Consider the following 16,049-nt stretch of genomic DNA (forward strand, 5'->3'; position numbering starts at 1 on the left):
GTTATGGTTTGGATTTAGTGTGAGAATAATGTTGATAACACACTGATGTTTTTAGCTGTTGCTAAGTAGTGTTTCTGCTAAACCAAGGATTTTTCAGCTTCTCATGGCCAGCCAGCAAGAAGGCTGGAGGGGCACAAGAAGCTGGGAGGGGACACCGCCAGGACAGCTGACCCAAACTGGCCAAAGGGATATTCCATACCACCTTATATGTCTTGCCCAGTATATGAACTGGGGGGAGCTGGCTGGGAGGGGCGGCTCGCTGCTTGGGAACTAACTGGGCATCGGTCGGCGAGTGGTGAGCAATTGCCTTGTGCATCACTTGTTTTGAATATTCTAATTCTTTTAGTAGTATTATATTATTATTATTATTATTATTATTATTATTATTATTATTATTATTTTCTTCCTTTCTGTCCTGTTAAACTGTCTGTATCTCAACCCACGAGTTTGGTTTGTTTTCCGATTCTCTCCCCCATCCCACTGGGTGGGGGAGTGAGCGAGCGGCTGCGTGGGGCTTAGTTGTCGGCTGGGGTTAAACCACGACAGTCACAAAAGCAGCGATGTAGAATAGCTCTGTGCACGTGTACTAGCTCCCAGATGCTTATGACATGGATTTTGGCAGGTGTGTGGGTAGTTGTTGCAGAACACCGAGTGTGGTGTAAATTCACTTTAACGGATGTCTCAATCGTTTCTGTGGGAGAGCATGACTGTGGCTTTCGCTATCTGTCTGGGCTTTTCCATGCAACTCTGAAATCTGTTTGGTGACCTGGGTAATATAGACAGAGACAGCTTCTGCTTTCAAATTGAGAAAGGGCTTGTTTGAGGCTTTTTAATGTAATGTAATATCGATGGGCATTACAGCACCGTCTGGATGGGATCTGACGCTAAATAAATTCAGACATGAAATACTATGCACACTGTTAATAATATCTTAGAGTTCCCAAACTTAATTCTTCTAAGTAACAGCAGTGGTTTGGCAGATACTGGCACCCACAGTGTGTGTTAACAGTGAGAGTCATGATTACTGACTGTGTGTGTATAGGCAGAGACATCCCGTATTTGTTCACTCCAGTATGTTCCTGGCTTTGTATTCTCCAGCTCCTTGTAGACCAGAATCTAAACCCACATTTTTATCTACTCCTTTTCAGGTAGCTGCTACATTTACAAGTCTGAATACAGGGCAATGGGAAGGTTTTTTGTACTTTCAGCCAGCTATGGAGCAACTTGAAATTTTTTGCATGCATATAAAAAACCCACGTATGCAGACATGTGCAACAACTATTGCATATTCTGTTACCACCACCTCAAGTACTGAACACGATTTATGTAAGACTCTACGCATATTCCACGCTAGAACATGAACACATCATTAGTGTGGACACTCTTAACTTTTATTTAGAGCAAGATAAAGGATTACAAAATGCAATGTGACAGCACAGTAGAAATTATTCCTCCCATCCTTTTATCACTGCTTTCTGATGAATACCAATAGTCACATTTCACTTTTACCTAGTGTGGTTCAAGCATTGCCACATATCAGGAACTTTTAAATGGTTGTTCTGGGCTTGACAGATTAATTTGCAAGATGCTACATGATTTAAAGAATTAGAATTGCATAATTTACAGTTCTGTGTCAGCCAGAAAGACTGCCCGCTCCATGCAGGGCTGAGGGCAAGGCAGGTGTCTCTGCTATGTGAGATTTCAGCTGTCTCTACCCAACTCTTTTGGGGTACTGTTAATTCACTGGGAAACACAAGGAAGACAAAAGCCAAGACTTCACATTTGCCACTGTGTTTGCAGTCTGAGACTTGCAGAGAGTGTGCTAAGAAAAATAATTGTGAGCTGAGAAGCTTCGTCATCACCTATAGCACAAATATCCTGTAAACTCCATTCCAGAGTCCCTTAAGGACAATCTCTTCAAAATAAAGTTCTTCTATATAAATTAAATGGTACCTTTCTCCTGATGCAGAGGACTATCAGATCATCTCTGCTTTGATCAGCTCTGGCCTGGGCTTCCTGCATGCCATCTGCTTGGGAGACGGGGAACGCAGCCATAATTTCACCTCACCCTGCTGAGGTACCTTGATCAAGAACATAGTCTGGCTTTCTTATCTTTCTGGCCTTCCTGAAGTCTGCAACTTCAGCTGAGTTTTTTCAGTCCTTCTCAGAACTGGGAGCTCGTCACAACAACCACTTCTCTTTGAATCACAGTATGTGAATTGTCTGTGAAACTCACTGTCACAAGAGATAGCTGAGACGTAGAACTTGTTAGGTTTCAGGCAGGGACTGGGCATCGTTGCAGACAATATTTATGGTTATAAATATAATAAACATATATAAAAAGTTTGGGTTAAGGTGGAAAACTCATGATTTGGGATTTAACTCAGTATTGCATTATAAAGGGATAGGATGGAAACCCAGTCAGGACAGACTATACCATATCTGCCACTGCTTGTAGCTTCCTCAAAAGCACCCAAGGCTAGTAATTTTGGATTAAAAAAATTTACAAGATTAAGAGAATCCTAAATCTCAAGTAGGGCAATATTTTATATATGTGGGCTTAGTGTTTTCTTGGTCACCTGCAAAATAGATGTGGCATCATAGGAAACACGGCGTGGCCTTCTCTTTGCTATTTATTGCAGCTGAGAACTGTTACCTCTTTACCGCATAGCAGATCCTCTCTGAACGTCGGAGATATTTGGACTTTGGCTCTACAAGAGTAATATTTAAGTAAGGTTAATTATGTAAACAGTGCCATTAAATAGTTTTAGAAACTCCTAATCTACAGCCAAACTTGGTGTTAACAGTTGTTGTTGTTGTTGTTGTTGTTGTTATTCTCAACCCCAAAATCTTTTAAAGTCTGTTGTTGACTTATGAATTAATTACTTGAACAATGAGATGATTGAATGACTGGAGTATACACAGAGAGGAAACTCTGAAAACAACTGTATGCAAAATATTGTCAGTATGCAAGCTAAATTAACTGGAGATAAATACTGTTTTCTTAATATGTTCTTTTTTACTCTGATCTGGCGGTATTTTGATTAACAATGCTTTTAGTTAAGAAAGACACATGGATTTAGCATGCCAGGGTCAACACAGAAAATTTCAAAGACCGAGGCCAACCTGAAGTTTTTGGGTAGTGACGAGACCGTTAAGAGATACCTTGTGGAGAGATTGCAGACCTTGGAGCATTCTGCTGTTTTCACTGTGCTAGTGTACAAGCTGGCTCCATGCCTTGAAGGCAGGAATTGCAGTTGAATGAGAGATGTTAGCAAACATATTTAATAGCAGCTTTTGGCTCACCACACAGGCTCCTTTACAGCTTTACATTTTGACGCTGTATGACATTATGAAGCTCCACTGTAAGGTAAATGTGGGATTTCCTGACGTTAGTGACTGAGTAAAGGATTACAGGATGCTGAAAGTGCTTCAGTTTTCTAAGAAGGTGACCGAATATTTGCTGCAGAAGAGCTGCCCGCAGCCTTCCTCAGACTTCTCTTCTGGCTAATCCCCACATTGACTCAGCAGTATGGAAGCAAGTTAATAGCTTACCTTATCCAGTTCCTGATGCTCTATGAACATGCTCACTTAATAGTCCTTTCTGTCATTTTGCCGCCTCATTTAACTGAATAACAGATAATCTTCCCAAGTTTTTCTATTTATGCATGTTTGTATTCAGTGAAGTAGTCTACAGTTCTCATGAGCAATCAGACCTTCCAAAGGCAACTCAGAAAGGACAAGAAGGAACAGGGCTTTTATTCAAGGGTGTGTCGAAGTGTCTGGTGTGAACGTGGAAGAGGAGGGAGCTATGGAAGGGTGTGTTTGGGCATGGGGAGCCAACCAGCCCTAGAAGCACAGGGAGTGGCTTGGAGCGGGACTGTATGGCTGAGATGGTTCACCCTCTGCCTGGACACAGTGCTGCAAAGCTTAGACTAGTGAATCTCAGTGCTGAGTGCACATCCACCAGTACAGATGGCTCCACAGACTGGCTCCACTGAAAAGGACAAGCGACCTGTTTCAGCCTTTCTACAGCTTTTCACCTGGGAAGAGATCAGAATCCACAACGGCCATGGTCGAGGTCAGGAGCAATGGCTGGTGATTGACAGGAAGGTTTATGATGTCAGCAAGTTTTCTAAACAACACCCTGGAGGCAGCCGAGTTATTAGCCACTATGCTGGGCAAGATGCTACGGTAAGATCTAGGAGGACAGCGGAGGAAGGTGGTTCCATTGTCAGGGCAGGATGGCATGGTGGGGCTCCAGCGGAGAGCGCTCGTGGTAGTTGGCCCTGTGCTTGGTCAGATAACGTAGTGGACATGTCCGTGCTGTCTGTAAAAATGCCCTTCTGGTTGCCTTCAAGGTCAGAGTTACCTGCTATGCAAATTGTAAAGGTCTGTTTGGGTTCATTACAGCCTGCTGTAAGCAAAGCAATATCCATGGAGGTTGTCTTGCCACTAGGCATGGTCGGGCAAGCTGTCTGCCAGGTGCCTGAAAAGTGTCTCTGTTGTAGCAGTGAGAAAGAGAAGAGGGTAGGAAGCAGTATGCTCAGTGCGTATTTTTACTTTAAAGGCTGCTTTTTCATGGATGTGATCAGTGATAAGCAAATGATAATCAAAGACAGAGCATGGGTAGATAGATAAGATAGATAAGGAGGAGGTAATATCCAACCATAAAGTAATTTTGGGGGCAGTGAAGCAAGAGAAGGGGGTACTCAAGGAATTGACAATATTTTGTATAGGCCAAGTGGAGGAGAAGAGAGTCTTGAGCAAAAAGGCTATTTCAAAGGAGGGGGGAAAAGAAAATACGGGAAAAATGACTGAGAAAGCAGCAGAATGACATTTGGTTGCAGAAGATGAGGAAAAATTCTACAAATAATCACTATTTGAAAATAGATTTTCTGAAGATTCCTGCAAAATTCTTTGATTTAGAGGATTTCTCTAAAATAATGTGTTGCTTGGTGACAGAAATAATAAATTCTAAGCAGATCTCACAGACCATTTACTGAAAGTAGATACTGAATTTCTGAATAGTCAGAAATATGTGCATTAGAAACATGACCAGGATTAGGGCATAAACTTGTGGTGTGGGAGACCCAGATTTAATTCTTGTCATGACAATACTTTTTGACTTCAAGGAAGTTGCTCAGCCTGTCTCATTCCTCAGGTTTCAGTCTGTAAAATGGGATAGCACTTCCTAACTCATGGCCCAAAATGGATCAGGTCAGTTATTTTCCACATTTCATTCCTTTCACCCTACTGGAAACTGAGGCAGAAAAATACCTAGTGTTCTCAAGTGAAGGAAAAGAAGGCTTCTGAGTCTCGTTGGGTTTCTTCTCTAGCTCACTGACTGGCAGATACAGCCCTGATTCAAAGAGAGGGTTGTGCGTCCGTTATGCAGCACCTGCATAACACGTGAGATTGCAAACAGTGCTGCACCAAGAGCTAATTGAAGAAGGGACACTAATCCTGCCCACCATACCAAGCCAGCCCAGAGATCCCTGCAGCCTGGTGCCATCTCCCGAAGTTTCTATTACTGGACTTTTACAAAAGGAGTCAAGGAATACAGAGTGCATGGAATGATTTGTCCCCAAGCTATGTCCTCCCAGCTTCTGCAGCCACCAGTGTAAGGACTTGCGTTTAGATTATTCTGCTTTAGAGACACCCAGGGGTTTTAACTGCAGTGAATTTGTCTGGTATGAATGAGTTTCAAGAATGACCTTTGATCTTACTTGTATTTATTATGACAATAATATTACACTCTGTTTTTCCACATTACTACTTTTGTACATTTTAAACCTACTTCCTGATAATTTCATTATTGTGTTATGAAAACAGTGAATAAATTTTCCATCATTTTCTCAGTGCTACTTATGGGTTTTTAAAACTCTTTAACTTGTTACCTCTTTTCCAAGGCAGTCTTCTAGTATGAAAGCTGTTCCAGAACTCTGTTCATCTTTTTTTGCTACATACAGTTGTAGTACATCCCTTTGAAGACAGAAGGACCAGAACTACATGCAGTAGTCAAGGTTGTGGGTACACTGTGGATTTACGTTGCATCATAACGACATTCTTCTGTCTTGCTCTCGATTTTTATTCTGCTAATCTTTATTATTCTTTTTGCTTTTAAAATGCTGCTGTGTTCATATATTCTGAGACATACACACTTTTACAGAAAAGCAGGACTGGAAGGTGTCTCAAAAGATCATCTGGTGCATGACTTTTTGCCTAAAGCCAGGATCCAGGATTTTTTTCCAAGTACTCGTGACTACTCTAGAGCTTATATATTGTATATATATGGTGAGAATTATCTTCCTCTAGAGCTCATAATTCTATATCTATTGTGAGAATTTTCTTCCTCTGTGTGGATTACTTTGTAGATGTGGACAATATGCATTGCAGAACATTACATTGATGTTGGAGGTTAGGTGTGTTGCAGATGATAGTCCTTAAAGTTAATCTCTCATCAGATGATAATCAGGGCCTAAGAGGAGGGAGGAGAAAGGACAGGTTGCAGGACTGAAAGGCTTGCGTTTCTGTGATAAGAATCTGTGATACTGGGGATAGGAAATTCTACTTAGAAGGATTCTGGCTCTTGTTTCTAAGCTGCAGTATAGATACAGCTTGACTCAGTTTTAGGATTCCTGGCAAGAGGGAGCTACATAAAAATGTATAAAAAACTGTAGGAAGAGGGGCACAGAATCATAATGGAAAGATTTCCCCGGTCCTCTGGGTCTGGACAGAGTTACTCATTTGTCACTGTGACAAAGGGCCACTAGATATCTCTAGAAAGCTCATCTGTCCAAAAAGTCACCTTGCTCTGATGACTTCTAAAGTACTTGGAGATAGGCTGTCTCTAAACAAGAGACTCCAGAGGAATGTCAGACTGCGCAAGGGAAGTCCTCTCTCCTCTTCCAGGGACTGAGTCCTGACCAGATATGTGCAGAATTTTTTTGTGTCATGATCACCCACATTGATTTTCAGAGCCAAAATCAGCAAGTACCTGGCTGCTCAGAGACTCAGGGTTTTGTCCTGTCTGCTGTTTCTGGAAGACAAAAGAGTATGGTCAGCCTCTTTACCTTTCTTCTGGAAAATTCACCGAGGACTTGAGCTAAAGAAGAGTTTTGGTTTATGTGGAATTTCATCCTTTATTCCATAGTTCATATTTGATTTTGAAACTGGTATTTCAAATGGTTCTTGGACAGATGTGTTTGTGTCACTCGTGTTAACCAGTTCCCCAAAACGTCAATCAGTCTGAAAACTTACAGGGAGCTGTAAGAGATATCCAGTTAGTCCTGCTGTGTATGGAGCTTCAGCGGATATTTCCTATGGCCCTAGTGTAATAAAGACAGAATTTTAAAAACATCCTCCTAAGCATGGCAAAGACACACCTCATTCATTGACGTGTTTTCCTGCTCCTGGGTCCCATCCATAGGGCAGGGCTGCTGGCTGGAGCCTTCTAGGGAAGGACTGTGCTGAAACAAGCAGATGAAAGAGCGTGTTTCCCTCTGCAAAGACCTTTTCATCAAACACTTTCATGTTTATTACCAGCCTCGCCCAGGTACTTTTATGAAATCTAGTTTCTTGAAACTTCTCCAGCTTCCTTGGGCCGAGCTCCAGTTGATGGCAAAGAACCACAGGAGCAACCAAAGGGACAAAAATGGACAAAGGAAACTGGATTATGTGTTATATCAAAGACCTGGAAAAAGGAGAGCCTCAGCATCTGGTGTTTAGTCACATAACTTTCTTATCCCTTTCCTTTGTGTGTTTCTCAGGATGCCTTTGTAGCATTTCACAATGATAAGTCTCTGGTGAAAAAATACTTGAAATCTCTGCTGATTGGGGAGTTGGCACCGGATCAACCCAGCTTTGAGTCTAACAAAAAAGTGAGTGTCCTACAATCCAGCTGTGGGAATGGCTTGGGGCTCAGTATGGGAGGAGAAGGAAAATAAGAGCGCTAGCAGAAATAATTTCTGAAGCAGCATGCCTGACACTGTGCCATAGGCTGGGTGGTGGGGGGGCAGCTGACAGTAGTCATGCATGGAAACATGCACTGTCCCAGGATCACTAAATCCACACCTGGGTGTGAGGAATGAACTCCAGAGCCCCAAATTCTGCTCCGGTCTTCCCACTGTGATGTCTCAGTAACAGAGGCTGTCAGCAACTTGCTTTCCAGTGTCAAAGCAAAACCAAGATCTGTTGATCTCATGCTCATTTTTGCACAGAGAGCCCTCTGATAGAGTACCTCCTCCGACTTCCGCGGCTACTTTGGGATTCCTGGGTCTGCTACGTTACATTTTCAAAGTAGACAGTGCATTAATACTCACTTTACCCACAGAAATCACTTCTAGAGGATTTTCGTGAGCTGCGCGGTACTATTGAGAAGATGGGACTCCTGAGGCCGAATTACATCTTTTTCTTCCTGATTTTCCTTCACCTCCTGGTACTGGATGCTGCATCCTGGCTCATGGTCTGGTACTTTGGGATATCCTTAGTGCCTTTCCTGGTTGGCATTGCGTTCTTCACCATTGCTCAGGTAAACTGCTGCCAGCTGTTCAACACCACAGACGTGGTTGGTTGTTCCAGATGGAGAGGATTAATGAAATGTTCATATCCCAGCCATTGCTTTACTGCCTCTTCTTAGATCCTGTAATCTGGCTGAAGACAACAAGCACATTCTACATCACAATGTTAGTTGCCTCCTGCAAATCTCGTTTTGCTGACAAGCTCATCACTAGGGTTGGTGGGGTATTGTGGAGCAGGCAGTTTCACAAGCTGGGATGAGCTGATCTAATCACCCCAGCAAAAGAGGGAATATTTCATTCTCAGCTCCACTTTTGGCTCCATGTTCCTTCTGTTTACTGACTGATGGCTCTGGTGTTTGTTAGGTCCTTTATGAGGCAATTACGCTCACTAGCCCTGAGTAGTTTTCTGCTGGTTTAGTAAGCTGAATCAGCGTGATACATGCCAGGGTGCCTGAAGGGCACGATACTTGTCAGGGTCGGCGTAGGGAAAGAGAGAACAGGACTTTGTGGCCCTTAGGGGGGAGAAATTGGAGGGGAAGGGGAGGAAGAAAGCAAGATTCTCTTACTAGCGCTGAAACCTTAGGTTTGCTCAGACATCCATGGAACAAGTGCAAAGTAACTAATTTTTTAAATAATCTGTTCTGTTTGCCTAATATCTGCTAAGGCAGGTATTCCTCAAAGAGTATTCTTGCGTTTCCATGGGAATATGAAATGCAATGAAGCTATGGATTTGGAAATTCTTATGCTTTCTAGCTGATTACTTGGAAATTACATATTTGCGATTGGGGCAAAAGACTTCCATGCTGTAACAGTCAAATTAATTGTAATGATACTTTGCTGCTTTCCCTTTAGCTGCTACAATAAAATGAATATCTGGCATTGAGCAGCTTTAGTGGAGGGTAGCCTGGAAGGAAGTTCTCAGCACTGAGCACATAAGACAGCAGGTAGCGTTTCTTCCCCCAAGCAGAAGGAAGATGCACTCACACTATAAAGTTACAGAGACCCCTGAGGCAAATTAATGCAACGCTGCTGTGATTCTGTTTTCTCAGTGATCCTTTTGTCTTCCAGATCCAGATGGGCTGGTTCCAACATGATCTGGGTCACTGCTCTGTGTTCAGGAAGCCGAAATGGAATCGGCTTCTGCAGATCGTTGTGATAAATGTTCTGAAGGTAATTGCCTCATGGTGGGAATATTCTCTGGGGCTAATCTGGACTAAGTAATGAATAGGAGTGTCCCTACATTCAGGCAGTATCACCTGTGCGAGAAGTGTAGTGCAGCCGTCAATAATAGGTGGGTAAATAGTGATGCAATTGTTGAGCTTGTTCTAGTTTGAATCCCTGGTCTTCAACTTTTCCTGCAGGGGTTACCAGCCAGCTGGTGGAATCACCTGCACAACCAGCACCATGCCAAACCCAACTGCTTCCGCAAAGACCCTGACCTCAACATGCACCCTCTCCTGTTCAGCTTGGGAAAGACACTCTCCGTGGAGGTGAGCGTGGGGATGTCTGGAGAAGCAAAGATTTTAATGACAGAAAGCTAGAGAGCGAGGTGTAATAATAACCCAGATTGTGCCTTTCTGCATAAACTCATGGTAATTCCCCAAGTGTTCCAAGGTCTGAGAGTCTCATGTACTAACTGGTTAGTATGATGCTTAGGCACCAGCTCCTGAGAAGCGAAGTCTTAAAATCGGTGCTTAAGGTCTCTGTGTTGCTAGAAGAGCAGGGTAAGCACCTTGAAGGCAGCCCAAAGAATGAGTCAGTCCAGTTGCATTAGTGTTAGATGTTCTTAGTGATCCTGTACATAGTGAGTCAGATGTTCCCTCTGGGTCCTTTTGGCTGTGGGAGCTGTCTGGCACCTAAATCCTTCAGGACCAGTATAGCTGCTATGCACAAAACACAAGCGTAGCAAACTATTTCTTAATCACAAATTTTATGGCTTTCATAAGAATAAAAGTCTGTTTAGACCCTCCCTGCATCCTTATGATTTCTAATATCATCAGGATAGGCAAGGTCTCTTTTGCCTTTTCTTTCCCTGGCAATTCTGTTTACTCATGGGGTGATGAAATGGCCTCTTTGCTAGATAACCAGCCTCTTAAAATAATGTCTCACTCTCCTCTAGCTGGTAATAAGCAAAGAAATTACAGCTCTCCAAGGCATGCGGAAAATTCCAGCTCCGCTATCTCAGAAAGACTCCTGTAAAGAGAGTTTATACAAAATACTTATTCACAGAAAACTGGTAGCTGCAACTGGGAAGGATTTTGTCAGTGATCTTCTGAAAGATCTCTCATGGCTATATATTAGCGTGAGCACCTCGAGTGGGCTGGCTGTGCTAGATTGGGTTTGATGGAAGCGAAAGCGTAGGAAATGAGTCCTCATGTCTTCCTGCTTTTTAACCGAGAAGGGTTAAATGGATTTCAGTGGTTTCATTTAGTCCAGTTCATTTGTTTTGTTTCAGGTTTGATCCAGTGAAGACATCTTTGAGGTGTTCAAGTTTTTTTTCTCAGTAATAGGGGAGCTCTGGAAATAGTTTGCTTTACCTCCTTATTATTTTGTCCTTTGAAGAATCACAAGCACAACTTTTGCAGATGATGTTAAGAATCCTTTTGTGCAAAGAGTGAAAAAATACACTGTGAAGAAATAAACTTATTTGTGCTTTTTGTAAATATTTCATCTCTTTGCTGCTTCATGTACTTGAAGGCAAAGTATTCAACAAAACAAAAAGGCAGATGTCTTTATAGAGTGTTTACTACCTTGATCTTGCAGAAATGATTTTGCAGTCATTATAGGATAGCATCCAAATGCTTATGTCATTTCTGACCACTATCTCCTCTATTATTCAAAAATTTGGAATGTCTGCATCCTGTCTCATCTGATACAGAAATTCAGATGTAGCTTTCACAGCAAACACATCCTCCATTCATCACCCACCAAGTTTCCCGTCTTAGTTTTCATGTTAATAACCTGTTCCTCCCTGAGCACCGATAGTCTCAGCACTCTACGGTGAATACGTGGAATTGGTTAGATTGGACTTTCATTACCATCACTAGAAACTTCTGCTACAAAATTCAAATTACTTGTGAGCACTTCTGTGATTTTTGAGCATTTTTGTGTCCTGCCATGAGTTCTGGAACTCTCCTAAAAAATGGCTCTGTTCTGACATCGGCGTAACGTTGATATCTGGATACAGAGGCTCCCATGAAATCTGCTTCTCTCCATTGCTTTGGAACTTCAGTACCTGCTTTTCTAGAAGAGGGGTTGAATTAGAGAGATTAAGAGGTAGTTCTTGATGTGTTCATTAGACAGGAATAAGAAATACCTTATGAAGGGTCTCAGGTCTCCAACTGACCCATTATAATGTCTTTTCATTTTTCAGCTTGGAAAAAGGAAGAAGAAGTTCATGCCTTACAATTACCAGCATAAGTATTTCATCTGTGAGTATCCCTGCTTCCTTGCAGTGCTGTAGGAACTTCACCCGAAAATCATGACTGCATTTCCTCCCCAAAATAATGGTTTTAAAGGTACTCCCATTGAAGTCACAGCTTCAGGAAGCTTCCTTCACTTTAAAGAAGGTTCATGTGAGGAGGAATTGCCCCTTATGTCTCTGTTAGGATTATGTGATCTTAGGTACTAGGTAGGGGTGAATCGAGTGTGAGGAAGAAAGGGATGGGAAAGAAATGAAGAAGTGGTGAGATGGAAAGAGGAAGAGATAATATGGACACATGAAAGTCAGTGTAAATGGAAGACAGCAATTTTTCTTCCCCTGGAAAGAAGACTCTTTCTTCTTCCAGAAGAATATTCTGTAAGATTGATGATGCAGTGAAATTATAAATATCTCTCTGTTTTCATTCTTTCCTTCAGTATTGGCCCCCCTTGCACTTGTGCCCTTCTTCCAGCTGTCTATATTCTACTTCACAATCAAGAGGAAAAAGTGGTTGGTAAGCACTACTGGCATTGTCTAGAAAACTTTCAAAAAATGTCGCCGCTCTGTGGCTATATTAACCTTCACCTCAGGTGACTGTGCAGTTTAAGATAGAAAAGGCTGATTGGAGGCTTGCTGCAGCAGGAATGCAGTCAACGGGTCCAGGGAGAATTTTTTAGAGGAGGCTTTTTAGCCTCTTAGCAGCTGAATAAAAGTTAACAGAATCAGACCTCAACAGAGTGTGATTACAGGGCTGTTTCCTGGTCTTTCGTTACTGAAGGTAAAGTGAGTGCTGTGGGAATATTTCAGGGATACTCTCAACTCGAGGCAGAATGATGCTATGGAGCTTATTCTTGATAAGACATCACAGAACATTTTTTATGCTGCAGTTCAAGTAAAGGGGAGAGGAGGGAGTGGAGGGTGTTCATCAACAAAGGCTTATTTTCATCTTTTTTATGTTGTTTTGTTTTGTTTTGTTTTACAGGACTTGGTGTTGATTGTGTCATTCAACATCCGAGTCTGTCTCATGTATATTCCTTTAATGGGGTTTAACAATTTCATGGTGTACTACTGGCTGTCCAGGTAACACACAGCATACGCAGAGTCCCCGTGACTAATATTTGTAAAGAATATTGAGCTTCAATGGAAATAAATGAAAACTAGTCATACTCACTACAATTTTCTCAGAAATAAATAGTCAGCCAAGAAGAAAGAGTATAACTTCAGGGGGGTGGTGGTGGCTGCTCAGGGACATCTGCAACTACAAATTGAGTGGTTCCTAAAAGAAACTCCAAAAGTTAGGAGCCAAAGGGATGGAATAGAAAACCCTGAATTACGTAAGAGTGCTCTTTTACTTAAGAGGAGACTGAGGAAAGTGTTTTAATGGTAAATTTGGATGGGATTAGAGATATGATAAGTGTTTCTGTGTTTATCTGCCCAGGTACCTAGAGAGTACCTGGTTTATTTGGGTGTCACAGATGAATCACATTCCAATGGACATTGATTATGATAAGAACAAAGACTGGGTATCTACTCAGGTGAGAATCTCCTTTCATCTGGAAGAGTGGGTCTGCAGTTCTGAATTATAGGACAAAGACAACGTTGTTATTCTCTTAGCTTTAATGCTGTGTTAATGAGGTTTGTCCTTGCCATTTGTTAAATAGGCATGCATTTCTGTAGTAGTCAAAATGTTTAAAACTTTAGTTGGAAAATGAGACATCTAGATTAAAAAAAAAATCCTATTATTTCACTGAAAATTTTGGACATATTTTTCACAACACTTTTCCCTTCCTATTATGAAAAAGTACTGATGGTATAACAGGCAATCTCTTTTTTAGGCCAACTAAAGAGAAGCAAAGTGGGAATGGATACCTTTATTTTTTACCCTACAGGTTCCATGTTTACTGCAGATAAGATAAATCTGACAAAATTTAGGTCTGATAAAAATGAATATGTAAATACAACTTTACTCACATCTCTACTGCCTCCAGTAGTATAATCCACATAGTGAGTTCTAAGCATTTTTCCTTATATTAAGGGAAAAAGACCCAGCCTGGTATTCATCTGACCAAATCTGGATGTCTACATCTGAACACCTGCTACATTCTTTGGAGAGAAAGAGCCATTTCTAGAGCATTTCTAGAGCCATCTTACTCTAAAATAGACTATCTACATCAGGTCAGATGAATGGCACCATAAAAATTTCTATTTTTCTCCCCTGACTCTAAAGTGATGAGCTCAGATGCAGATTTCAAACTAAAGGTGTCTAAATTCGGTGAGATGAAACCCGTGTACACAAATGTTTGCCCTCATACTTGTGCATCTGACTCCACTTGTACTAGTTGGAGGAAGCCAGAAGAATGTTTTTTGTTTCTTTATTGGGCATCTTTTCTTTCCATCCAAGTGCAAGATGTGAGGAGAACCTCTTAAAAGAATCACAGTTGGGGTTGTATGCATGCCAGTGAAGAAGCTTTTCTTTCTGAGTGAAGAGCTAGCTAAATTAACCTGTATCCCAACAACCCATTTCAATCTAGACTTCATTTAATTCTTCAGGGCAATGATGGCTATAATCCCTGACACTGAATTGCCTTTTATGCTAGTTGAGGGTAGGCAATGATTGCTGGGGTGCAATTATCAGACTTCCAGAAAAATAAAAGCTGGAAAATCATGTATTTCTTTGGTCTTTTTTCCTCCCAGCTCCATGCAACATGCAATGTGAACCAATCTTTGTTCAATGACTGGTTCACTGGGCACTTGAACTTCCAAATTGAGCACCAGTGAGTATGATTATGGGGAGAAGAGTGGGAATAATATGGGGCGCTTAAAAGTGAGAAAGGCCACAGAGTCTCACATTAAACCATCTCAGGAGACCCTTCGCTCTCCTGCTGAGGGAGGGCAGGGAAACATTTTGAACAGAGGGAACCGAGAGTGATGCAAGAGAAGTCTTGCAATAACTCTCTCTCATTCAATTTTGCAGCCTTTTCCCCACAATGCCTCGACACAACTACTGGAAAGCAGCTCCTCTGGTGAAAGCCCTTTGTGATAAGCATGGCATTGAGTATAAAAGCAAGACTTTACTGACAGCCTTTGTAGATATTTTGCAGTAAGTATCAATTAACAAGATAGTTTTGCACTGTAATAGCATGCAAGTGAGGGACATAGGCAACCATTTCAAATCAATATCCATGGAGAGATCAAACCTAGAGTTTATTTAGGTTTTTCTAAAGGCACTTTTAATTTTAAAAAATTTTCAAAGTTTCAAAGATTTTTTTTCTCTTGCTTAAATCCTCGCAACTCATTCCTTGTAGTCAGACTTCGCTATGAGATGTCCGTGCATTTTTTAATCCATTTTTTCCATTTACTTCTTTTTACATCTAAACTACAGTTTGCTTCCCATGAAGTTGAATATTGTCTCCCCATAAGTGATTTTTTACTTTCTGTTCCTGCAGTTCACTGAAGGATTCTGGGGAGCACTGGCTTGATGCATATCTGCATGGATAGAAACTGGCAGCTCTCAAAGGGAACCTCTTCACCAGACAACTGCTGCAAAGAGTCAGCGCAGACCATCAGTGTGTGTGTGTGCCTTCTGGCATAGAAACTCAGGAGCTGGGCAAAGCTAATTTCAGTAAGAATGGGTGGAAAAATGGCTTAAAGATACATTTTTTCTTGTTCCCAACCATGAACCTCTATTTTTCCTGCTCTCAGAATTTAGAGCCATGATGAACTGGGTCTTTAAACTGGGGAGAAGTAGCTCTTGAATCAGCTTGATCAGTTTACTTCATTGGAGGCGCCAGCTCATTGCTTATGGAAAAAGTTTGAAAGGGAATTCTTCATAAAGTCATAGAATCATAGAATGGTTTGGGTTGGAAGGGACCTTTAAAGATCATCTTGTCCAAACCCCTGCCGTGGGCAGGGACATCTTTCAGTAGACCAGGGTGCTCAAAGCCCCATCCAACCTGACCTTGAACACTTCCAGGGATGAGGCATCCATGAGTTCTCTGGGCAACCTGTTCCAGTGCCTCACCACCCTCACAGTAAAGAATTTCTTCCTTATATCTCATCTAAATCTACCCTCTTTCAGTCTAAAACCATTGCTCTTTGTCCTATCA

At 41.7% G+C, this 16,049-nt stretch overlaps 1 protein-coding gene across 1 annotated transcript; it reads left to right on the plus strand.

Annotated features, from left to right (window-relative positions):
• The first annotated feature begins 3,975 nt into the window (after positions 1–3,975).
• LOC127016776 (acyl-CoA (8-3)-desaturase-like) lies at positions 3,976–15,449 on the plus strand. Its single transcript, XM_050897491.1, has 12 exons — positions 3,976–4,194; positions 7,773–7,883; positions 8,336–8,533; positions 9,591–9,692; positions 9,884–10,012; positions 11,896–11,953; positions 12,381–12,457; positions 12,926–13,023; positions 13,382–13,478; positions 14,638–14,717; positions 14,918–15,043; positions 15,390–15,449. The coding sequence occupies exons 1-12, from the start codon at positions 3,976–3,978 to the stop codon at positions 15,439–15,441; spliced, it is 1,347 nt and encodes a 448-aa protein (XP_050753448.1). The 3' UTR covers positions 15,442–15,449.
• Positions 15,450–16,049: the final 600 nt, after the last annotated feature.

Source organism: Gymnogyps californianus, chromosome 5, assembly GCF_018139145.2.
Source record: "Gymnogyps californianus isolate 813 chromosome 5, ASM1813914v2, whole genome shotgun sequence".
Lineage (NCBI taxonomy): Eukaryota > Metazoa > Chordata > Aves > Accipitriformes > Cathartidae > Gymnogyps > Gymnogyps californianus.